This window comes from Dermacentor albipictus, chromosome 4 (assembly GCF_038994185.2).
Source record: "Dermacentor albipictus isolate Rhodes 1998 colony chromosome 4, USDA_Dalb.pri_finalv2, whole genome shotgun sequence".
Lineage (NCBI taxonomy): Eukaryota > Metazoa > Arthropoda > Arachnida > Ixodida > Ixodidae > Dermacentor > Dermacentor albipictus.
In genome coordinates, this window is record NC_091824.1 from 58056533 (window position 1) to 58081517 (window position 24985).

The 24985-nt window shown below is 45.7% G+C and overlaps 1 protein-coding gene across 7 annotated transcripts in view; it reads left to right on the top strand.

Moving 5' to 3' along the window:
- LOC139059644 (uncharacterized) overlaps positions 1–24753 on the top strand; it is a 534381-nt gene extending 509628 nt beyond the window's left edge. For 5 of the 7 annotated variants that reach the window (XR_011514267.1, XR_011514270.1, XR_011514269.1 and 2 more), the window contains one exon: positions 24652–24753. Coding sequence is in view for 2 of the 7 variants with exons in the window: in XM_070538065.1 (XP_070394166.1) it covers positions 24652–24675 (24 nt within the window). In the remaining 5 variants the exon portion in view is untranslated. Of the gene's footprint in view, positions 1–17680; positions 17906–24651 lie in introns of those variants that run through there. The other 2 variants (XR_011514266.1, XR_011514268.1) reach the window with 2 other exon arrangements.
- The last annotated feature ends 232 nt before the right edge of the window (positions 24754–24985 follow it).

The following is a 24985-nucleotide window of genomic DNA, read 5'->3' on the forward strand; positions in this document are numbered from 1 at the left end:
TTGACCGTTCTTGTTTTCTTCTGTGGGTGCTTTTTTTCTTCTCGTTTTCGTTTTTTTGCCAAGAGGGGGGGTCTGTGACTGGCGTGTCGTGCAGCGCGGGGGGGTGACAGTGGTCCCCTTGACTCGTTGGTGCGGGAGAGAGGGACGCTTCGCGCCTGGATCGGCGCGGCGCGTTGTGGCCAACGGGCGGCATGGCGGACGGCGAGGAGCGCGGTGCCACGAGGAGTGTGCGCGTGTGTGTGTGCGTGCGTGCGTGGGGGCTGTTGCTCGTTGAAGCAAGCTGAAGCAGCCGCGCCAACTCCATCGGATCGCCGCGGATACCGTTGGTGGACGGGACCCTATGACATCACGCCAGGAGCTCGGCTCTGCAGTCGCCGACGCCGTGCGAACGCCCTGCAGCCGCCGCTGTGGCTGCCCATCCATCCTGCGTACGGCGGCGTGGCCAGCTGACCTGGCAGTGTCCTGCCCCGTCCACCTGGAGTTCGGGACCACCACCACCACGAAAGCGACACTCATTCGGGCTCGCCGGCAACTCCGACGGAACAACGGTGAGCCCGTTCCTGCGTTACCTGGCCTGCTATCAAGCCTACGCTCGCAACTCCCGCGACTTCGGCCACCGCCCTGGCCACAGAACTTTACGCGCCGCGTTCTCTTCGCACCCCCGGACATTGTCCCGCGCTAGCAGCAGACTGTTTTTGTCAAGATTTCTTCCCCCCTTCGCGGCCTCATTTTCTTGTATTTTAGAGTGTATTATTATTTTTTTATTATTATTTTTCCATTATCATTGTATGTATGTTTTTTTTGTACGCATAGTGCTTGCTGGGCTGAGGTAGCAATTAGCTAGTGCATGAAAGGCTCAGTTGTCTTTGGTGCATTAGCCCCTACCAGCTTCTTCGCCAGACTGGTAGGGGGGCAATTAAGGAGAGGAGGATGTGGGGATTTGGGGGATTCGACGCGCTATTGCGCTGGCGAATTTCACCCATGTCTGTAATCCTAAGCCATGCCGTTCTTGCTCCGAACCAGTTTTAGTGGTGGCGCTCCACTCGCCATGGTTCGTGGGTGAGGGCGGAGCTGGTGACGTCACGGGAGTGGCCCCTCGTGGCTACTGCCGTGACGGTAGCAGCTCTCTTCTCCTTGGGGACAGCACCCGGTACGTACGATGCTCTCTCTCGTCCGCCGACACCTTTGTGACTAGGATTGAGCTCACGCACGGCGCCTTTGCCCGTGCGGGGAGCGCGTACCTCGTGTTGTTTCCTATCCCGACGCTAAGCCGAAGAACGGGTGCCTAGTGCTCGCGCGAGGTCGTACCACGCCGAGCCGCACTTATCGGAGGCCCAAGCCGAAGGAGATTGCCCGAGCTCTCGCGAGTTGGCCCATTGGTTATCGCCAGAGCTAGTAGCATAGCCGCCGGGACTTTTCCTAGCGGCGCGTCCCAGCTTGAGCCTGTGCTCTCGCAGCGACGTGCTACAGGCGCCCCTAGCTGTATTTTTCGCCCTTGGTGCGGGACCCCTTTGGTTCCCCGCCGTCCCGGGACCGGGCGTTTGTGCAGTGTTGGGTGCCGTTGGAAACAATAAACGGTTTCCTTCATTTTAGGGCAATACTGTGTTTTTGCGTGCGTCGCTCGGTAGCCCTTTGTGGCCTGAGCTCGCGCGCAGCGGCGCTAGAGGCTGACGGCTGACGCGGCCCTGTGGCTCGCTAAGCTCGAACCCGCGGTGGTCGGTACTCCTGTGAGACCCGAAGACCCCACAATATATATATATATATAGACGAAATTGCGTTACATACGCCTGTGTCGTGTTAAGCAGTGAACAAATTATTATTGGTACTAGTTCTTTTGTTGTTATTATTACTTGAAGAACCGTTAGGTAAGAAAGCCTGTATCTTTAAAGATTGCGTGTACTCTAAGGGCACATTCGCACCGGGGACTTGAGGAGGTCGCGCGACCATTTGTGACTCGCAATCGAAAAGCGACCGAAGGAGACTGATGTTCACACCGGCAAGCCCGGCTGAGCGCGACCCGCAAGTCGCAATCCCGGAGATTATCGTACTCGGCGAGAACTCTCGGAATCTACGCGGAATTTGAATGCGACGCCGGAGGAGGCCGGATGTAGACACACGAAAGATCACTTCCGGTGCGCCGCTGATTGGTTTATCAGTTTTGCGACCACGGTCACGCGACTGAAAAATCGCGCAGAGAGTGACTCGCCCAAAATGGTCGCTTTTCGAGTAAGGCGACCGTTTGCGACCATTTGCGACTGGTCGCAAAGCGACCAACTTGGTCGCGCGACCTCCTCAAGTCGCCGGTGTGAATGTGCCCTAATTATGTATTATTTCTAGCGCAGCCTATCACAGCCATTGAAAGCCAGTTTGCAGACATTACTCTTCCTTTCTTCAGGCCATACGGTCGAAGCTGAGTAAGACAACGAAGAACTTTTGTCTGATGCCCAGATATTTTTTTTAATTTGCATATTTCACTTATTGACTCTTAAGGTAGTTAGTGCGTTACAGAAATGTGCGGATAAAAGCAATTAAGTATATAGCATGCAGCCAGCACAATTGCAGGCTACATACAAATTGCACAATTTGAATACTTTACTGCCATCTTAAAAACAACATCGGTGGAAAATGTATTTCTATCCCCGCCAGTATTCGGAACGGATTATCCAGAATACGGACTAATTCCTGAAGTTACAGTTACGTCTTAGTGCTTATGATCACTGCCCTGTGACACGTTGCTGGAGGTATTCAAAAGTGGCGCTGAGAATGAGTCATATATATACAGTATATTGCGAAGTGCATGCATAAAGACAAGATCCAGGATGCATGAAGTAAGGCTCGAGTGTGTTTTATTTATTTAGTTATTTCTTTATTTTGTTTATCACATAAGAATCTAAAAAGAAGGGCATAGAGGAAGAGCCGTTCGCTGACGGCTTGAAGGGTCCCTCGGCCCCGATCGAACTGTACTATAGAAGCGGCAAACGACGGGCACCTAATCGGTGTATCGACAACAACGAAGATAAGTGTCATTAAAAGTAAAATACAAGCTCTCAACAGTGGCTGTGAAGAATTGCCTGGTTTATTTTCTTGAATAACCTGAACATAATCGTTCTTAGGTATTTAAACGTACACCAAAATAATATTGGTGACTTTCGCTTTCGCTATTAGACTTTCGCTTCAAGTGCTCCCTTCCGAAAAGAAAAATGAGAGAGAGAGAGAGAGAGAGAGAGAGAGAGAGAGAGAGACGGGGGGAGAGAGAGAGACTCGTTTCCTGGGCCCAAAGTGGGATAATACAGCGTTGAAAAGTGTAAAATATCTGTCAATAAAATAATCCTTAATAACATTTACCATTGCCTCTCCTGTCATGAGTTTCCCATCGTGAAAAATTGTGTGCACTTGTTCAGCCATTGATTTCGCCCGATCAAGGAATTTAGTTTATTCTGTGGTAGTTGTATTCGCTTGAAACATAAAGCAAAAATTGGAAAATGATACATTTTTCGAAATTTCTTCCACCCTTTATTTAGGGCATTGCGGAAGCGCTTGAAAACAATTAGGACCTTTTCATGACCTGGTCGCACGAATTTTTTGAAGAATTTGTACTTCTTAACAATATCTTTTTCATGACCTCGCGTGCTTGCCACAGTGCTCGTGAACTTTTGCTTTTCACACGACATATATATGGGAAGTGCTTCTTTTTATACACCTATAGAAGAAATGCTCGATAACAAGAATAAGCTATATTTGCGCCACTGAAGAATGAAAAGCATTCTTCCAACGCACTTTGTTGATTTCTGAGGGTAGAGAACACAAAGCTGCAAGTGACACGTGCTGGTATCTATCAGGAAGACTTGGATTTAATATTGTAACTCCGTTGTTTTTTACCCGACCACATATTGACGTGTGGTCACTAAAAGAACCGGGAAGAAAATCAGCATCAACAGTGTATTTATCACAGTTAGACACAAATCGATAGTAGTCTCTAGAAATAAAGTGAGCCGTGTAGAGGTGTCTATGCCATTTTCACTACTGTTGCAAGAAAGAATATTTTTAAAGTGAAGCTTTTCTTAACTATCAGAGTTCTCTTTATTTGCCTAATACAAGTCGAGGAGTAGTTAGCTGTTGTAAAACGAACTTTTTCATGGTCCCGCAGCAGAATACCGCAGAGACCGACAGAAAGGACACAATACAATTGAGACCTGCCACACGGCTAAACATGTACCTTGATCTTAAAAAATAATAAGAAGAAAACAGATACGGTAGCATTAGTTTTTGAAATATTTCTATACAAAATGTAGCTTTAAATATCAGCGAACTTAAGCGGTTCCTCGCGCTCTGATTTTACTGCGACAGCAGCAGGTCTCTCAAAGCGGCCACCGCCATCTTTTAAAAAACAACTTATTTGCGATGCACTCAAGGTGGCCTTTGTTTGCCACATCATTGATTGCTGTAGCCTGTATGTGTCTGCTCAGCAATTGATTGTGGACCACAATGTAGAAATGGTCACTGTCTTTTCATGCCATAGCCGCCAGCAGACAATATCGAAAATACCTGAGTGTAAGAAATACTTAATGACTTACGAAGTAAAAATAAAAAGGCTCTCTTGGACTGAGTTCTCAGCCAATTTTATTGTTCAAGAAGCCATAGCAGTTGAGTTGTTCTTTAGATCAACATGTTGCTACATAAATCGTATAGATTATATGCATTTTGTTCATCCTGTGGTGAGACCATCCGTTTTGACGTCAGCGCGCTGATAGACCTGCAGTACTGTACGAAGTGGTTCTTGCAACTGATATCTACGGCGCACTCATTTTAAACGTGCGTGTGCCAGGCAGCCGTCCTGTTTTCTGCACAAATGCACGGTTCTTATTACTTACTGGCAGCCAGCGACTTTACCACGGGATTGTATACAATAGATGACGTCTCCATAGGCGAAAACGTTTACAACGAGGCTCTAACGTGCCCTACACACGTCGACTCGTTACATTCTCGAGCTTCCTGTTGGTGCTGAAAATCGAGCGATCGAAGCGATGAGCCTCCGGGAAGTGAACGTTGGTGCCGGGCGTAAACAAGCACGCTGCATGCAGGCCAACGCAAACAGGAGTAAACTGCAGGAGAGGAGGCGGGTATCTGCTACTGAGAGAAGGAACGGGGCACGTACACGGCTGAGAGAAACTAGAAAGTGGGGGAAGTTCACGAGGCCGCGCATGCGCTCATGAGGACGATGGATTTTTAAGGGCAGCCATCGACAGTGATAGATGCACTTTGCAGAGCGCGCCGCACTCTGCCGAAAAGGGAAAGACGGAACGTGAGAGAGGGAAAGGTAGAAGGAGGAGGAAGGCGGGAGAAAAATGGCGAAAGGCCGCCATTACGGCATGCCGAGGCCGTGTGCGGGTAGCTTCTCTGGCGGCATGCGCTGTTGGCGTCCGTTTGCGCGCGCTTGCATCGATTTACAGGTGATCGTGAGGGGCCACCGAATGCCCCCCTTCTTGCGATCGTTGTACTGCTACGCGTATAGCTGCTAATGCAGGGCAACCGCGCGCTCGAAAGCTTACTTCAGGCCCGGATATGAACTTTCCGAGTGATTTCGTGACATCGGGCGCACGATAAGTGATTGCCCGATGTAAACATAAACGTAAGCGTAGGCCTACGTATCAGAGAGAGGCCGCCCTTTTTGCAAGCGGTTCCTTTCCTAAGCAGATGCACCGCACATAGCGGTGTTGTGAATCGGAAATCACGATTTGGAATTTGAAGGCAGGAGTAACCACGCACTATTGTGTCACCGCTTTTTTTTTTGCCGTAGAAAACGGTCAGTAATGGGTATTTGAACAACATGAATAACACAAAAATAATTATATGAATGTGTTGTAAATGATGCGCAAAAAAAGTCGCAGGATATTCGTTTCACTATGGCTGAGCCTGCGTGGCTACCTGCTACGCACTTTGAAAGCTAAAACTTGCATGAGCTGCTTTATGAAAGAAAAAGAAAGCGTTAGCGCAGATGCTTGCTCAAGCAGTAAGCGAGAATCATGCTTGTTTTGATAGTCAGCATTTTGTGTCCTGGGAACTACTAGTTTCTTTTCAACGTTAGCATGATACAGTTGGGCAAGCAGGGTAGCTTCATCCTTACAAAACTTCATCCATACAAAACTTTTCTCTGCTGTGGTTTCCGGCTGCTTTTGCATGTTTAAACTGCAACTTTCTAGTTCTGACAGATCCCAGCACAAAGAGACTGCCGCACGAATGCATCTCTCTCTGCGATCTCCAGTTACCCATGTCTTGCGCTAGCTGATTCCAGCATGCGCCTGCAAATTTCCTAATTTCATCAGCCCACCTAGTTTTCTGCAGTCCTCGACTGCGCTTCCCTTCCCTTGGCACACATTCTGTAACCTTAATGGTCCACCGGTTATCTGCCCTACCCATTACATGGTGTGCCCAGCTCTATTTTTTTTCTTCTGTGAATGTCAACTAGAATACCAGTTATCCTCGTTTGCTCTCCGATCCACACCGCTCTCTTCCCGTCTCTTAACGTTACGCCTAATATTTGTCGTTCCGCCGCTCCTTGTGCCGTGCTTACCTTGTTCTCGAGCTCCTTTGTTGACCTCCGAGTTCTTGCCCCATGTGTTATCACTGGTAGAATGCAATGATTGTACACCTTTCAACGACGCTCAGGATTTGGTAATGTTTGCCGTATGCACTTGAACCCAATTTTATTGTGTAAATTTCCTTCTCATGACTAGGGCTCCCTGTAAGAAGTGACATAGATAAACGTAATCCAGCACAGACTCTAGAGGCTGACTGGCGATCCTGAATTCAGGTCGCCTTGCCAGGCTACTAAACGTTATCTTTGTCTTCTGCGTATTAATCTTCAACCCCACTCTTGCACAGTCTCAGTTAAAGTCCTGAATCATTTGTTCTAGTTAGTCCCCAGTGTTGATGAACATGACAATGTCATCTGCAAACAGAATGTGGCTGAGATATTCGCCATTGGTCCTTACTCCTAACTCTTCCCAGTCTAATAGCTTGAATACTTCGAAGCATGCAGTAACTAGCATTGGAGAAATTGTGTCTACTTGTCTTACCCCTTTCTTGATAGGCAACTTTCTACTTTTCTTGTGGAGAAGCAAGGTAGCTGTGGAATCTTTGTAGATATTTCCTAAGATATCCACGTATGCTAATTGTGCTCCTTGATTACGCAATTAATTTATGGCTGTTAGTATCTCTATTGAATCAAAGGCTTTTTAATCATTTATGAGAGTCATACACAGAGGCTGATTGTACTCCGCCGATTTTTCAATTACATGGTTGGTGACATGGAGGTGATCCATTGTAGAATATCTCTTCCTGAAGTCAGCCTGTTCCTTTGGTTGCTTGAAGTCGAGTGTTGCCCTGATTTTATTGGAAATATAACTTGGTGAATATTGTATACAATACCGAAAGCAAGCTGATGGGTCGATAATTATTCTGTTCTGGAACTTCTTCCTTCTTATGGATTAGTATAATGCTGGCATTCTTCCAGCTCTCTGACACACTTGAAGTCGTGAGACATTATGTGTAAGGGCCGCAAGCTTTTCACGCATGATACCTTCTCCATCTTTAAGTCGACTGTTATTCCATCTTCTTCTGCCTCTTTTCCCTGGGTCATGTCTCGCAATGCCCTTTTAATTTCATCGCTGGTTCACCTGTATATAAAATGAAGGTAGCGTGGCTGCTTTGGGTACTGTACAGGTCAGCATAAAATTCTTCTGCTGCCTTTTTCTATATAATCAAAATTGCTGATGACATTGCCCTCCTGATATTTCAGTACGTGCATCTTGCCTTGTCCTATGCAAAGTTTTTTTTTTTTCTCACTGATTTCATGCTGCGGTCATATTTTACTACTTTCTCACTCTTTTCCAACTTATAATTTTGAATATCGCTTGCTTTCTTCTTCTTGATCAGTTTTGACAGTTCAGCGAATTCTACCTGATCTGTTGAGCTAGACACTTTCATCCTTTGTCGTTTGTTTATGAGGTATTTTGTTATTCGGGATAGCTCACCTACTGGTTGCCTTGGTGTCCTGCCTCCCACTTCAATTGCTGCGTCTGAAATCAGCCTAGTTACAGTTTGCTTCATTTTCTTTGTGTTATGATCTGTTAACTTCATCTTCCTGTTCTGACACTGCGTATTCGTTTGTGAGCACCAGCTTGAATTTGCCTGATTTTACCCTTACTACGTCTAGGTTGGCTTGTTTCTTCATAACTAATTTTACTCTTTCTCTCTTCAAAATAAGAGAAATCGTAGACCTCACTAACCTATGGTCACTGCACTCTACCTTACCTAGCACTTCTACATCCTGCACTATGCTGGGATAGGCGGAGTCTGTTTCATTTCTTGTTTCTCCATTAGGGCTTTTACAGATCAATTTCCTGTTATTGCGCTTCCAGAAGAAGGTATTCATTATTCGGAGCCTATTCCTTTCCGCGAATTCTACCAACATCTCGTCTCTAGTTTCCTAGAATCAATGCCGTAGTTGCCAATTGCTTGTTTACGAGCGTGTTTTCCTCCACTTTTGTATTGAAGTCGCCCAATTGACTACAATAAACCGAGTTTGCAAGTTTCTCATTGCTGATTCAACACCTTCATAGAACTGATCTATTTCTTCATCACTATAACTGGAGGTTGGAGTGTAGGCTCATACTTCCTTTAATGCATATTTAATGCATACCTGCTATTCTGCTTTATTACAACTGCTAACCTCCCATCAATGCTGTTGAATTTATCAGTGTTGCCCGCTATGTCCTTATTGATTAGAAACCCTAACCCATATTGTCTTATCTGGAAGAGCTCTATAGCAGAGGACGTGGCCGTTAGTCAGCAGTGTACAAGCCTCACCAGTTCTTCTATCCTCACTAAGGCCAAGAATATCCCAGGCCATGCCTGATCTGATAATTCCTCAAAGAGCCCTGTTCTTTGACACAGGGTGACACAGGGGACAGGAGGTGTGCGGCTGAAGGTCACTATAGGTGAAAAATGAGTGGGACTAGATTTTGTTCCTGCTTGTACTGCAAAAGCTTTCAAAAATTCTGTTTTCAAACACAATGTTTCTCTTCTAATAAATAAGCAGTTAAATATCATTGACCAGATGTTGCCTTATTTGTGGCCTCATGGCTAGCTGGTGCAAGAATACAAAAGTGACGTCGGCACCCATCTTTAGATTTTCTGTCTCTCTCTTCCATGCATGCCAGTCCTCACACTCTTCGTAAAAGCTGCACATGCTCAGCATTCCAGTAGTGATCCACAAGCCGAGCTGAACTTGATGCTTTCCTCTAATTCTGCTCGAAGTGCTCCTTCTTCTTGACCTTTCGAAGGCCATATTTATAAGCTTATCCTGCAGGACAAATGTGCCGATCCAGTAAAGAACGTCAGTGTTGTGATTCAAAGCATTTTCGGCTTCGAAAACACAAGGTAGTTGATGAAAGTGATTACTTTAAAACTGGGAAACAACGATGCAGAGTGAGAGACAGTGCCAACAGGAACATGGTGACTTGAGGGGACCAACAATAGGCGAACCAAGAAGCCCAGAGGTTAGATCCAACGGTTAGAAAAAGGAGCTCTTTTTATAAATACAGCTACCGCCTTTCATGACTAGCATTTGACAAAGTGAGCGTCAGAATATCAGCGCTGCCCCCCCCCCCCCAGGAAAAGAAAAAAAAAAAACAGTTGTTGCCCTGAACAATACATGTCTTCTTGTCAAGGCGTGGCTCCAGGCTGAGGCTTCCCTTGTTCGCCCACTGCGCTATTGAAAGAATTGCATAATATCGATAATAAAGCCCCGCTACCCTCTTTAGAGGCCTGTGTAGCGTGTTAAGAGAAATAATGCATGAGAAACGGGGGCGTAACTTGCGTTGAGTTTTCAGTTGGATAGTGCTATCATCGTTTTAAAAAATAAAGAACGTTAAATGGTAGAAGCGGTACAACTTTCCGCTACTCTAAATGACCGTATATACTGCATGCTGCAGAAATATGGTTCAAGGCTACGTATACACGATACGTCTACAACGGTTACTGCTACAATTGCTAGTTCGAAACACGCTGCGCGAAATGTTGGGCCGCAACCAGACCGGTAGGTTAACGTCATTATGTCGAAGCGATTCTACTCGTAGATAAGCATGCATGTGTGTTCGCAACTCGCACTCGGGAACAGAGCTCTCCAAAGGGGCGCCCTCAAGTTTAGCAAACAGCACGATTGCATCGCAGTTTACGCGTGCACTTGGCTGTGTAAATCACGATATTTTACCCAGGTTCATGTGACCCCGGTAATGATAAACCGTATCGCCTGCATCTTCCTGTGCGGAGAATGGCGTAATACGCGCTGCGGCACAGCACAGTATACAGAGTGCCGTCCATGTGCAAGCAACACGTCCTGGCATAACCACACACTTGCGAATCTCCGTACATGCTTGAGGGCTTTCCGATAGGAAACGCGATGCTTACGGATAAGCTACCCGATAGCAAATTGCAACGTGGCGCCGTGGCCAATTACGTATCAACGGTCAAAAACGTGATGCACACCGATTACGTGAAATGGACGTCGGACATCGGCCGCCCAGCCTATACAGACAGGCGTAAATTCTCCCTCCGTAATCACATTGAGTAAACTGAAGTTCTAGAAAGTGCGCCGTGTCAAATAAATAAATAAATAAATAAATAAATAAATAAATAAATAAATAAATAAATAAATAAATAAATAAATTCGCCCTACTCTCTTCCTGAGGCTTCTCTTCGTCATCATTATTGGCCATGATGCCTTCACCAAAGCATTTCCACGGCTGTTCTTCCTGTTTTCTTATTGTAGAATTGCACAAGAGGAAAAAAGTTCCGCAGATCGGCCGCGTGAAGAATTTGAAAGTTTGTATAATTAACGCTTATATCGTAACAACGCGAATCCTCGTTGGTACGTTCAGTTTTCTCTTAAAGGACGTAGGCAATGAAGAATCCCACTTTCTTCAATGGCAAGCAGTTTTCCTCCCCCATATTTTTTTTTTCGATTGAAGGCATGTAAGATGATAACGGCGCCTTGGTAACGGCTATTCCTCTGTTGCTACTTGTGAAAACAAGAATTGGTTGAAGAATGAAGTGAGAGTGGCGTACACAAAATCAGAAGAGTTCGTGTGACCGAGAATACTACGTACTGATCAATGTGGTATTCCGCCTTATTTTCGGTTTCGCTGTCTTGTCATATCTCATCGACCCACAGGGCTGCCACATCCTCTCTGATTGGCTGAAAACGCCGCTGTTACAGAATTCGATAATATGTCAGAATTTGACAGCATCGATGATAGCACCCAATCCACAAACTTTCACGTTCTGATACAGCTGCCTCATTAGAACAGAATTTCAGCCATTGTGGTTAAAATATCACAGCGTGTAAACAGTCTGGCCTGATAAGCAGCAGTTCTCAAACTATAGAACTGCATGAGCAGTGAACATCGCTATGAACGCATATCTCTGAGCGTGGGATCCGTGTAGAAGGTTTGAAAACTGAACTTGTTGGTATATATACGTGTCTATACGGAAGTACTATGCAACAGCGCGAAAAAGAGCGACAAGATTAGACAACACGAGCCCAGGCTTCAAGATCTAATGAAAGAGGTCATGCAGTGATCTTCACCACAATGTAGTGATGGTGATACACGGTTTATTTGGGCAGTCACATTCGGCAAATCACGGAGCCAAATTTGATGTCGCACTTAACCGAACTTGACTGTTTGCGTATCTTCACCCAGTATACTTATGTCTATTTTGAATAAAAGTTGTTTGTCCGCGCTCATGTTGTCTTTATTGCGTCTTTTGCATCTGTCTAGTTATCATAGGCGGAGCAAACACGGATACGTATGATTGCCGGAGTGTCCAAACAGAACGACCAACATAATCTGAATTTGCATCAAGCTCTGGTGTTTGATGTTTCTTTCTTAGTGTATTAGAAAAGGATGGCATGCGGCCATGAGGGTGTCCATTCTGTCGTCCTGGTTAATCACCATGAGCCATGATCATGGGTCGTAATCACTGAACAAGTATGCCTTTTATTTTTCACCGTTCCCTGGGTTTTGAACGCATCCTCAGCCCCTCAGCCCGACTGAAAGGAACACCGGAGCTCCTCAATGGCGAAAAAGTGCCATGTAGTGATGTATTAATATGGGTACTATATATAAGACATACCACATATCCTTTTACGTGAATGGCGAAATAGAACAGCAGCAATGTCCCGTGGTCAGTCATGATCCTAACTTGCACCATAGGCGTTAAGGCTACTTATCCAAGGAACATTGTTTGTTTTACACCTTATAAACATAAAGAAATTTGACAACCAGATAAGATTATTGTTGTTGCTTGTTTCACACTTACTTACTTCCCATAAACGAATGCACACACAGCAATACAAAAAGTAGTAAACACAGAGAAATTTTCCCGCATAATCGTTCGGTACAGGACCCTGTACTATATTGGAAAGCGATAACCGCAAATTTTAAATAGATGTGCGGCAAACAAGGTGAGGTGTAAAGGGGCTAGCGACCGGGCAGACACAAGATGGCGCTATTCAGGCCTGCTACTGTTATATGACCTTTCTTCAGTTGAGATTAAAATGGCTTTTTAAATTATTTTTTCGCTTCTTTGCAATCTGTGCTCTAAGTGAAAAAATGTAGGCCATCTTATAACTATCTTTTAATCGTTATACGAAGCTCCAAACTTTAAAAAAAGACAACACTTTGCCAGTATTGTGGGGCACGAAAAATAACTAAAGATATTGATGAACTAAAACCATATTCGAGAAAATGGAAAATAAACTCCATAAATACGTAAATTTTTCCCGATTCCTAATTTTCGTTGCTCGCATAGGCTTTCAGCTTACCTAAAATGGCACATTAAGGGCGGTTTTGTAAAAGATCGCGCATAATTTTTAAATGCACGCTCATGTAAGTTACTTGATGATATATATGTATTGTGGCCGATGTTGTGAGGTATACCTATCATGCGGTCTGTAACTGTTAAAGGCATTCTGTCGCCATTACAGCACTGATACAGAAAAAAAAAGCTATAACTTTATTAATCAATGCTCGCGATTTTCAAACTGTGTTAGAAGCACTATGGGCAAATAAATGCTTTCTCTTTGAAGCTTCGTACTGTATTCGATAAGTTACCTAACGGAAGACCTAACGGATTACCTGTGCGCACTTAACTTTACTGTGCGTCTTACGATCATATAAAGTCAGCAGGCAATGAAGCCAAGGAAAACATAGGGGTAATTAGCTGTGGTTGAAATCGAAATGTACTAACAAGAGAAAACGGGAAATGAAAGTGCACAAGAAGAAAACTTGCCGCCAGTGGGGACTGAACCCAAAACCTTCTCAATACGCCTTGGTTTCATAGCCCTTTGGCCTTATATAGTCCAGATTAACAAAAATCGAACCCCACTGTTTCGCTTCTCCTGTACGTCTTATTTACTTCTAATGTGTTAGAGTGCTTAAATTTAGGTGCACGTTAAAGAACCCCAGGTGGTCAAAATTTCCGGAGTCCTCCACTACGGCGTGCCTCATAATCAGAAAGTGGTTTTGGCACGTAAAACCCCAAATATTAATTATTATTAATGTGTTAGACTGGCCCGAAGTACGTCTTGAAAATAGCAGCAATTTATTTTCCGAAGTTGATGCTTGAATGCTTCTGATGCGCATCATCATACAACTTCTCGAACTTCTTTGGAACTCACTTCTTTTGGAAAATCACTGATTTCTCTTAATTTACGTAAATGATTTTATAAAAATAATGCCCGAGTTTGTTTCTATAGCTTTTTCAGATGACTTTTCTGTACTTTTAAAGATATTCTCGAGTATAACCGTTGTCTGGGGTTCTTCTTATTAGGCAGTTGTACCGAAAATCAGGCGTTATATCAATCACTGAAATCACTGAAAAGCAGCCTAAAATGTTGGCCTACAAATTTAAGAAGAGCGTAAATGTGTAGCTAAAACGTTTACTGGTGGCCTGTTGTAGGCAAAATACAAATATCTGCCCACGTCTAACGCCATTTTCAGAATCCAAATTGATGGTTACCTCACCAATATTATGTAGTTAGCATATACAGTATACTTCTATTAATTAGAACTAGGTCGAACACGCCTGTAACATGAAATACCCATGTCGAAAAAGTACTAACCAAGTAAGTAAGCTTTCCTTGTCTCGAAGCAGTGCAAAGTAAGGCTGTTTTTGAATAAGGGGAATTTAGGGAATGTATGATATTCAAATAAAATGATGACTCATAGCCAGAAAAAGAAAGAAAACAGGCCAGCCGCAGTGAAGTTGAGCAGCTTATCGCTACAGAAAACTCATGCTTTCAACTTCAGATCTTACCAATAAAATATGAAGCACACTACATTAACTTCGAAGCTACTAATCACTTTGACGATAATTATTTTTCTTCAGCGTTCACCAGACCTACCTGAACATTTGGCTCGAATTTATTCGAAATAGTGCCAGCCTGTTCATCGAATCAGTGATAACCTATCTAGCATTAGTAGCAATAATGTTTCTCTCGGTCTGTAAACAGACGTAAACTATCACGACTCTGCTTTATTTCATACATTATATTGCAGTTGTCCACATTTATTATCCGTCGTTTGCCATTCCCGTCGTTTACTTAATTTCATGAGCGTCAAACGTCTCTTTGGTAAACCCATCGGAGTCCTCAAAACATTTATTCCCGCCGCCACCGAAATAATTGAACAACTTACCAGCACCTATCGTTGCAGAGCCTCACGCGTGATGAATAAAACAACTAATAACAACACACTTTTATCCACATACACGTTAATTCTTCTCTAAAACGATTATTTCCCTTTGGTTTTCGCCCTCACGCTTGAGACTTGTTGTTTCAGTGTCGATGTAGCTCGTTGCACCTACTGGGCTAAGTAACGATGCCCGCCAGTACCTGACTTTCGTTATTAGTAGCACACTTGCTATTAAAATGAAATGTTACTGCACGAATTATATGAAACACACTTCATGTCATTGGGTTGTGCATTACGAGGGAATGTTTCTGAAACAATAACAAAACAACAAAACAATTTGTAAATAAAGGAACTTCGTGCAGTTGAAGATCATCTCTTGTCGAGCTGACGGTAGGTTCCAACACGCATCTCTCCTCTCTCTCTCTCTCTCTCTCACACACACACACACACACACACACACACACACACACACACACACACACACACACACACACGTACGCATGCACGCACGCACGCACGCACGCTCAGTTCCAACTTTATGAAATTACGACAAGTCTCAACGAGTAATCGGCTTTCGATGAACGTAACTATTGCACTTGTTCCTGCTGCGATATCGTATATTAACAGTAACTCAACTATTTACAGACAGCTCGAACAACATGAACAAATAAGTCTTACATACATTGCCGCACTGCCATAACATGATCGTCTCACACGGCACTTATTCACACCGGCAGCATGAAAACACAAATGCCGCCTGTATCGCTAACTTCTGCACACGAAGCTTGTGACAGGTGGAAGCGTATACTTTCCAGAGACCGGTCTTCGTGAAGTGGTGGAAAATTGACTATGTTAGTCAGGGAGATAAACCTGTCAGCGCGTCTGAAAACAAGGACCAGTTGAATCGGAATATGACAACACTCGCTGGCCCTTCGGAGTGCAGTTTCGGTCGCCACCGATAGATGGCGCTGGCATTCAAAGCGGGTCTCGGAAACAGGCGAAATCTGCCAGACGCCACTCGTGTCTTTCGAAACTTTCTGTTTCTCGTATTTATCGACTCCACACTATGTCACGTGTGTTTTATAAACTATGAGTTACCTCCATACCGCTTCAGGCCTCCGCGCTCTAGAAAACAGTCATTTGAGGGTCTATATTTTAGCCAGGAACTAACGCGCGGCGATCACCTGCTCGTTCAAACGGCTCTCGGCGCAGCACGACAGCAGCTCAGCTTACTGAAACAACACCTCACTAACCCTGCATGATAACTTCAGAATAACATTTATAGAGATGGACCGAAGGAAGGAAGGAACACAAGTCAAATAACTCGCCAAGCGTACTGAAAAATGAAATTGGTGGAGAGCGCCTGTGTTGCTCCTAGCAACGACCGTTGCCAGACTCTCTCAGCGTCGTCGCGTCAGGTTCGGCACGTAAGCGCTGGAATCCGCGCGGATCACGATGATTCGTCCACCGCTCCATAGATGTCCCCGCAATCGTCTTCAGAATTTTCGCGGCATGCAGAAATCTTTTCACGACGCTCGTGCGGCCGTAGTGAAAGTCGTGCAGTAGACGATACCTTTACAGTTTCTAATACGACAGAACAACTACGTAAACATGCAGGTTAACACATTTAATGTACATACATATTTGGCTTGGTAGCACCACCGTAAGGCGGCATGAAGCGGCGTGCTTTGCATATAAACAACTTGTTTGCTTCCTCTCTCCTTCCCTTTGTAAACGAACGGGTTGCCACCGTTTTTTATGTTTGTCTGCTTGACAGAGCTGTAATTATTTCGTTAAGGCTGAAGCAAATCCATTGCTTTAGGAGTTGTAATGAAATGTTTACGCAATTGTTCTGTCGTATTCGAAACTGTAAAGGTATCGTCAACTGCGCGACTTTCCTTGCATTCATTTGTGTTCAGAGATATGATGTATGTGAACTCATCCTTCTGAGCTCTTCTAGAAACGCGCACAGTTGAAGAACAATACCAAGTAAGGTAACCCAGTTCTCATTCTCCCTGTACAACATTGTTGAAGCACTTTGATTAATGAGCGTGTGAATATGTAAGAAAACACTGAGACGACCGTATCTACGGCGCCGAAATCAACGCTCGATTTGTTAAAAGGACAGCTCAAGGCATTGGCTAGCAAGAACACGTTAGCAAAATCGTAAATGTTCAGCACGACTACCTATCTCTGATTGCGTGCACTTTCGTGCTCGTGTAATTCGGTCGCATTGGTAATGCGCTTCTTTAACGCATATAAAGGGATCGTACGGGGCATCGACGTCGCATAACGGCTCATTGCACCACATCTCATTTGCGGAAGAAGATGCGCGACATCGCACTCACCTTTCTCGTCCGCCTTCGGCCCGGCGGCCACATCAGAGGAACGGCAAGTTGACGTTACCGGCTCGTTCTGAACCGTTTACAAGACACTGGCCGCGGCCTGGGCAGTGTCCGCGAGGCCCCAGAAAGCATAGCGAGCGGGGAAAGGAGCACCTCACCCTCACTCGCGAGTTGCTCATTTCATTCTTTTTCTTTCATTTTCTTCTTTCTTTCTTTTCCCCCGACTCAAAACGCTTTTTCTGGAGAAAGCGAGACATAGATTAAGATGCCAGCGCAGTACCTAACGAGCATGTCAGGGGTCAAGAGGACGAACAAGAAAGAGGGCGTCGCCCCCCTGGAGAGGCCATCGTCAAGAGTCCCATAGTGAGCGTAATTGCCATTTCGACCGTTGTCCACCGCTTCCATATTGCTCGCTTCTCGTTTTTAAAAAGCGGGGGTGGACCTAAGATGACCTTCGACGCTTCCCCAATGGAGTGCTCCCTTGGATTTTACGTTCTTTCTTTTTTTCTCTCTCATTTCGAACGCGGAAGAGGAGCCGCTTTAGCGAGGAACGCGCCTTCGTGTTTCTCTTTAATGCAGTGTCCAAGAAAGTACTGACCAGCCTGGGGTGCGTAAAACGTTTAACCCCCTGCCACGGAGAAACGCGGTGCCTTCGGAGCTCCCTGCAGTGCGCTCCGAAGGCAAACGCAGCGCAGAGGTCCGCCCGGCTTCGATGAATCGCCTCCGCTTCCTTCTCCGTCAGGTGACCGAGCACGGCGCAGATGGGCGCTGCTCGCCGCCCCTGAAAAGCGACAATAAAAACGAGTGAGTGCCCCGCGAATGGCTACAGGAACAACAATAACAATATCATCGAAAATATAAAGCGAACGAGAAGCGGGCCAAGACGGTCGCGAGGGAAGTATAAAGCATTCGGTAAAAGCGAAGAGCAACACTTTGCAGGGGGAACCGCTAAGGAAAGAAAGAGTGAAGTGCCGTTGAGAGAAAGGGGGAAGCTTGCACAGTAGTAGACGCCGAGCACTACCACTTCGCTGAAACGAGCAGCAGAAAGAAAGAATAAAAGAAAGAAAGACGGAGAAGCTAGTAGTGACGATGGCCCAGTGCTCCAGCAGCAAAGGCGGCACCGCACAGACAAAAAAATAGGGGGGGGGGGGGGTGGCGGCGAGGGTCCGGCGGCGCGAACGGGTTAAGAGCTTCCTATCTCGTGCCGGACCCAGCCCCCGCGTGGTCCGCTGCGGTTTTCACCCCTCCCATTCCAGGAAGCGCGCCGTCGGAGGCGGCGGCAACAGCCTGTAGGGGCCCCGCAAAGAGCACGCCATTTGTTCGTGGGGAGACCGAAAGGGGGCACTAATGCTGCAAAGCGGAAGACCAGGATTGTAGTTTTGGACGGGCGGAAACACAGAAAGAAAACACACACAAACAAAACAGGGGAGGGGGGCAGACAACTTGTTGGAAGCATGAAATAGCGGAAAGTCAACAGCAGGAATCAAAGGCTGGGGCAAGATGACGCAGGCAAAGCTCGATGCTTCGTTTTTCATTTCATTTTCCTTCCGTTTCCACACAGCAAAAATGAAGGAAGGCCAAGACAAAAATGTGAAGGTTTTCTTCACTTGCAGGACGTCCGATATTGGCCGCAATGATCACTTGTTCTTTATGTGTCGACTGGCAGAGACTTGAAAAACGATAGAACCGTCTGGGGGCAAAGCTGCTGCTCTGGGGTCGCTTGTTACGGCATCTTGACAGCGGCACTATAGTTTGTATCGCGGCTTCCAGCATGCTGCTATGCAGACTTGCCCAAACCTGCATGCCGCTTTATTAGCGTACAGATTCGTACAGTGCCCAGCGATTGAAACCCGATACTGGGAGCGCGTGGTGAGTGGCTGCCGGTGCTTTTTGCACCACCGCTGGGCTCTGGAAAGACCGAGCTGATACATTTTGCGTACAATTAAAGCCAGAGCCTTTGCAGAGCATATATATATATATATATATATATATATATATATATATATATATATATATATATATATATATATATATATATATACTGAGATCTTGGGTAGCTAAAACCGTGATGGAAAATTAAGGATAGCATAGTATCGCAATATTGTAGAGATAAATTGAAAACTAATACTGATGGATGGCAACTACAGAAAACGAGCGGTAGTCTTGCCTACATATAGCAAAGCTCGACGTATAGCACACAGATACCTGTGTCAGCCTTTATATTGTGTCGCAATTCTCAGCGTTATCTCTGACCGCGTAAATACATTTTGACTACTGACGACGGAGTTTCACTTGCGTTGGCTGCACACTGTGATTTCGGAGGTTTTGTTTACATATTATGTTTGATTATTAGGGCGTAGGGATTGTTTAGCGTGTTCCTGCGCTTGTGAAGTCAAGTTAGTTAGGCAGATTGCGTGGGCCTCTTATATATTCCGCTGCCAACGCTTGCATACTTGTTCTTCTCCTTAAATTTACGCGAGGTCAAATGCAATAGTCTGCTTCACCTGGAGAGCATTCTTTAATGGGATGGGTGCTGGAGATGTTTGGCTGACGATACACCTACCACGCTGCTCCAGATGATAAGAGCGATGCATGAAGTGACACACTCATACGCGGTACACGCTTACACACAACATGAACAAGTAAAAAGCACATGCGAACACGGTAACAGGCACCTAGAATCTCTGGTTCAAGCCATTGCCCTAGAGGAGGACCAATAGCGCCTTCGATGTTTCATGTGGCCCCATTAATTGAATTGACTTTATTTCGTCAGACGAAACACAATACTCAGATGAAAAGAAATGATGTTCCTGAATTACAAGTTTCATTCATCACTAGTTGCGTGCAGCCTAGCTAATGTAATTCACCCATTTCGGTAAAATATAGGATATCAAAACCTCTGTCGAATGACCAATTGGTTAGCACAACTTGACTCATGCTGCTTGCAGCACGAGTCAAGTTGTGCTGACCAATTGCTGACCAAAACCTCCAGGGTTATAACCCTTGCGGTTTTAGTCATAAATAGCGAGTTCGGTTGGTGCTGCTTAGGCGGCCCTCTCCGAAATAACATACTGTTGGAAGCAATTATCTCGCGTTCACAAACAGTTATAAAACGCAAATGAATAAACGTTTGGCCTACACACGTTTGTCGCCTGTCTCATTAAGTAGTCTTGAACTGAAGTCACATTGAGCATACTATGGTATAAATAGGTTAATAACGGGATGTTAGTCAAAATCAGCACCAGTTAACGATGACAACTCTTGCAGTGACAGCCGCATACCTAAGGGGAATAGATCCGTACTTGTGCTGTAGCAATCAACGTCAACAGCGAATCGCAGACCGATGAAAATGAGGAATCGGGTTATAAAACTTAGAACCATAACTAGCGGCTAATCTGTGTCGAAGCAACAGTTGACAAGGTGGCTTATGGCTCATGGTGTTGCTCTGCTAACCAAGCGGTCACGGGATCAAATCCAGGCCGCGGCGGCTGCAATGAGACGGGGGCAAAATGCAAAAACACCCGTGTCCCGTGCATTGGGGGCACGTCAAAGATCCCCTGGTGATGAAAATTAATCTGGAGTCCATCCCTACGGCGTTCCTCGTATTCAAATTGTGGTTTTGGCACGTAAAATCGCAGAATTCAGTTGAAATCGGCAGTTCAAAAGCGAACCACATGCATGTGTTTCAGACGGCGTACTCCGTCCTGTTTAGCGCCGCGGCTTTATGACAAAGTATATGCGGTATTAGTTAGCCCCCTTTGACTTTTAGATCTGACGCGCCATCACGGCTTCGGAAGAGCGCATCCGGTGTGCGGTAGCTGTAACACTCGGGTAGAACAAATAAGCAACCTTTTCGAGCAAACGCAACGAAAAAGTGCTCATCGTTAACGCTGCCGTTAGAATTTTGGAAGAAGGCTGCTTTGAGGCCGTACGCTGTTTGTAACTATGAACGAGATCCCGTTAGCTGCCCGGTACCCAGTTGCGTGAGCTATACGCGAGACGAACACGCATGTTCAGCAAGACTTCTGACGCGATGACAGAGAGAGAGGCCAAAACTCAAGCATGCTGCTTCCTTCAGCACAGGGTACAACGTCAGGGAACATGAAAGCGAACGATAATTTGTGCAAGGCAACAGTGTTCTGGGACTAGTTTATACGTATTGACTGAAATGAAGTGACCACAGCTAACGAACACAGGAAGATACACGTATATAGCATTCGGGCAAGCGGTTCTTCTGAGTGCTCTCTGACCGCTTAGTTTACGCCATATAGGCTTGCAAAACAAGACGACAGTCTGCGTTGTGAGCAGGTATTGCAGGGTTGCCGCAAAACTTGCTCTTGGATGCTGGCTTCGAATCGAGCAGCACCGTGTATATACATGTTCCTATTACGAAATCGGGGGACGCTCACATGTATATAGAAGCGTTCTGAGTCCCGACGAGTGGAGGTACAACTGGGTGACGCTCGAGAGACCTTCATGCCGGCCGTTGCGCAACGTCACAATGCTGCCGACCAAGGCGCTCATCTTCTCCTGATCGTTCGCTGTACACGAAATCGAGCGGGGGGAGTCCGTTCCTCGATGACCGCCCAAACACGCGTATCTTCGGGAGCAATAATGATAGCACACGGGCTTCACGGAACCGAGAAAAGAAAGTCACAGATACAAAAAGAAAAACGTAGAGACCGAGAGAAAGCAAAGTGTATCGAGCCGGTCACGGGATTTTCGACGAACCATTCACGCGCGTGCGCCCGGAGCTTCGGTGAGCCCTCCGAGCGTCGAACATGTATACAGCGCGGGCTTTTTCAAGGTCGTGGAACCGTGGACGTCGGGAGTGTGCGAATGGTTGGCCAGTGCTCTATGTTTAAGGCCCGCGCGTACAAGCAGCCGTCGCGCACACGAGGAATCACAGAAAAGAGGACGCCGGAGAGGGAAAGAAACGCGCAGCAGAGTAATCATATAGGAGCGAAGAGCCGCACACTAACGACTGCGGGACACAAGGCTCGGGCCGCGGCAGCGGAGGGGGCGTTCCCGGGGACCCCGCGCGAAGCCCCATGCACGCGCGCGCTGCTCCCGCTTTCGGACGTGACGCGCCACCGCGCCGGCATTAAACGCCAATCCAGCCTACCCCCCCCCCCCCCCTTTTCCCAACCCTCACTGTACGCTGGCAAGGTGTCGCGTCTGTAACGACTTATTCATGCAAACTCCAAGCAAGAACGCGAGGTGGCGTTCTACGGTGACGACACTTCACCGAACATGCGCAAGACCCCAATTCCAAGGTCTACAGAAGCGATAAAATAAAGTGAATTGTTGAACGGTGTAAGACCACACGATATCGCCTGAAAGTGCATGCTCGCTGTGCTTACGTCAGTGACAGATGCGCATTTTGAACAAGCCGTGAAGTTTTGCTTTCTCTTGTCAGCCACATTACATCACGTATATGATGTCCTGAACGTGTGTCCATATTGGGTGGCATAAGCTTGCTGTCTAGGATATTACGCATGAGGCATCTCTGTTGTCTTGTGGTAATGTAATTCTCAGGGTTCGGGCGACTGCGATCGCCGGGACGTTTCAGGATTATGTCCACGACTAGACCTCATGCACGACTGTTCTGCAATTTTCAGCACTGCGTTATTCGGAGCGTCGAAGGAAGAAATGTCCATTGTTCATGAGCATTACACGCCCTGATCGTAATGATAAAAGTTAACACAGCTCGAGTATTCCCATATAAAACTATAAACATATAAAACTCCATATAAAGCATGAGTTATTGGATACTTGGCGCTATATTTGTTGCCGTTGATTTATTCGTGATATTCTGAGTAGCCTTTGAGATAATGTGTTGGTGGTAGCGGTCCGCGAGGGTCCCAAGCGTTGCAATCGAATTGTTTAGGCTCCGAGAACGGATCAAACATCGCCTTTCATTCGTTGTTTAACCCACTAGTTTATTCGCACGACAGCAGTACCCATCATCGCGTAAGTACTAACGAACACAGCAGGACGCTTTTTCAGATAACATTTCACAATAATGTTGCCTCAAGTTCCTGGCCCTGTCAAAGCGTAATTTCGAGGCGATATGCTCGGAAAACCTGGAGATGATATTTTGCAACTCACACTACTGCTGCCACATTTTCTTGTCGATGTCCCCCCTCCCGCGTAGCGGTGAAAGGTGTGGAAACCATCTCTGCTGTGAAGAAAATAGTTGCGCAGAAACCGTCGGCGATGCTTGTCAGTGTAAGTGAATAGCGAAATGCTTCAATCGAAAACTATTATTTTTGTGAAAGGAATGATGCGTTTGACGGCGTATACTTTTTGCACTGAGGATAATTTTCTAGCATTTGTTGTTTAATTGCATAATTCTATAGAGACCAGAGTCGTTCAGCAGCGCACCGGTAGCGGTAGTATAAGTGGACAGCTAGTGTGTCTCAAATAATTGACAGCCGTTTTACGTCATCAGTAACGAAATCCTGTGCATGCCATTGCATTAAAAGAAAATTTCCGTTTGCACGTGTCTAAGCTGAGATGTATAACCCTACGGGGACAGATGCAGATTTTATTGGCAGACCAAAACATTACTTCGACATCTCAAGTGAGTGTACGTGTTCACTGTAACGTAGAATGAAAGCGCGTGAAAGAAAAGTATAATTGTGTAAAACACCGGAATGTGGATTCAGCATCAGAACTGCTCAATCGCGAAATATGCACAGTGACTCTGCGCTTTTTTACTGTTCTTAGACCTTTTATCCCATTCGTAATATCTTCGATCGATGGTAGCAACAAGTGTTGGAACTTGAAAGCCAACCATTTGTTCACGTGGTATTCGAAGCATATTACTAAACGACTTGCTCGTGCGAACCAAGTATTTTGCCAATTGTTAGGATTCAGACATACTACACATGTATATATATAGCCCACGCGCTGCGTATGGCCTTCTCGCAGTTTCATTGAAGAGCATAATAACAAGCGCACAATTAATTGGGTTCTCTCAATATTTGTTGCCTGCACTACACAACTACCTGTGATCTGATTGCCAGGCTAACAGTACTTTCTTTGTTATCTTTCATTTTGGGATCAAACCGCAGTGGTTAATGGCTATGGTGTTGGCGTGCTAAGCACCAGGTCGCGGGAGCGAATCCCGCCCGCGGCAGCAGCATTTCGATGGGGGCGAAATGCGAGAACACCCATGTACTCAGATTCGCGTTAAAGAACCCCAGTTGGTCCAAATTTGTAGAGTCTCCACTGCGGCGTGTGTCATAATCGGATCGTGGTTTTGGCATGTAAGACCCAATAATTTTTCATTTTGTAATCGCTTCACACATATACAATGTATGCCAGTTGATAGCTGCTTCGCTAAAGACTTCTGTCTGCACATGAACTGTGAGCATCTTGTCGACACTGTTTAACAATGTAAGGCTACGAGCTTGAGAATTTCTGAACAGCCATATATACAGCGTGCAAAACGAAAGCAATTACAAGGGTTGAAAACGCGCAATTTCTCTAACGTTGGGAAATGTCAACGAGTTGTGATTTTGTTTTCCTTTTCTATGCTGCAGGCATTGCACCATCTGCCGACTTGAAGAACATGGAAGCTGGGAGCATGTATGGTGTGAAATGTTTATTAAAATGACCTGCAGAAAAGTCTCTTGGTAAAGGAATTCATGATTTATTTATTACTCGCACTACGGCCGCTCTCTGGTCGACCGGCCATACTCACAGCAGATCATACTCACTTTTCTGAAAACTCTGGTTCGGCGTAGACATAGTTCCCAATTCACCTGCTGAGGCCGACATACACGATCAAAACAGATGCACGGAAATTGGAGGCAGAAATGGAAAAAATGCAAGCCTACAGCCCATTAGAATGTTGGCCCAGCCAGGTCCAGCGCT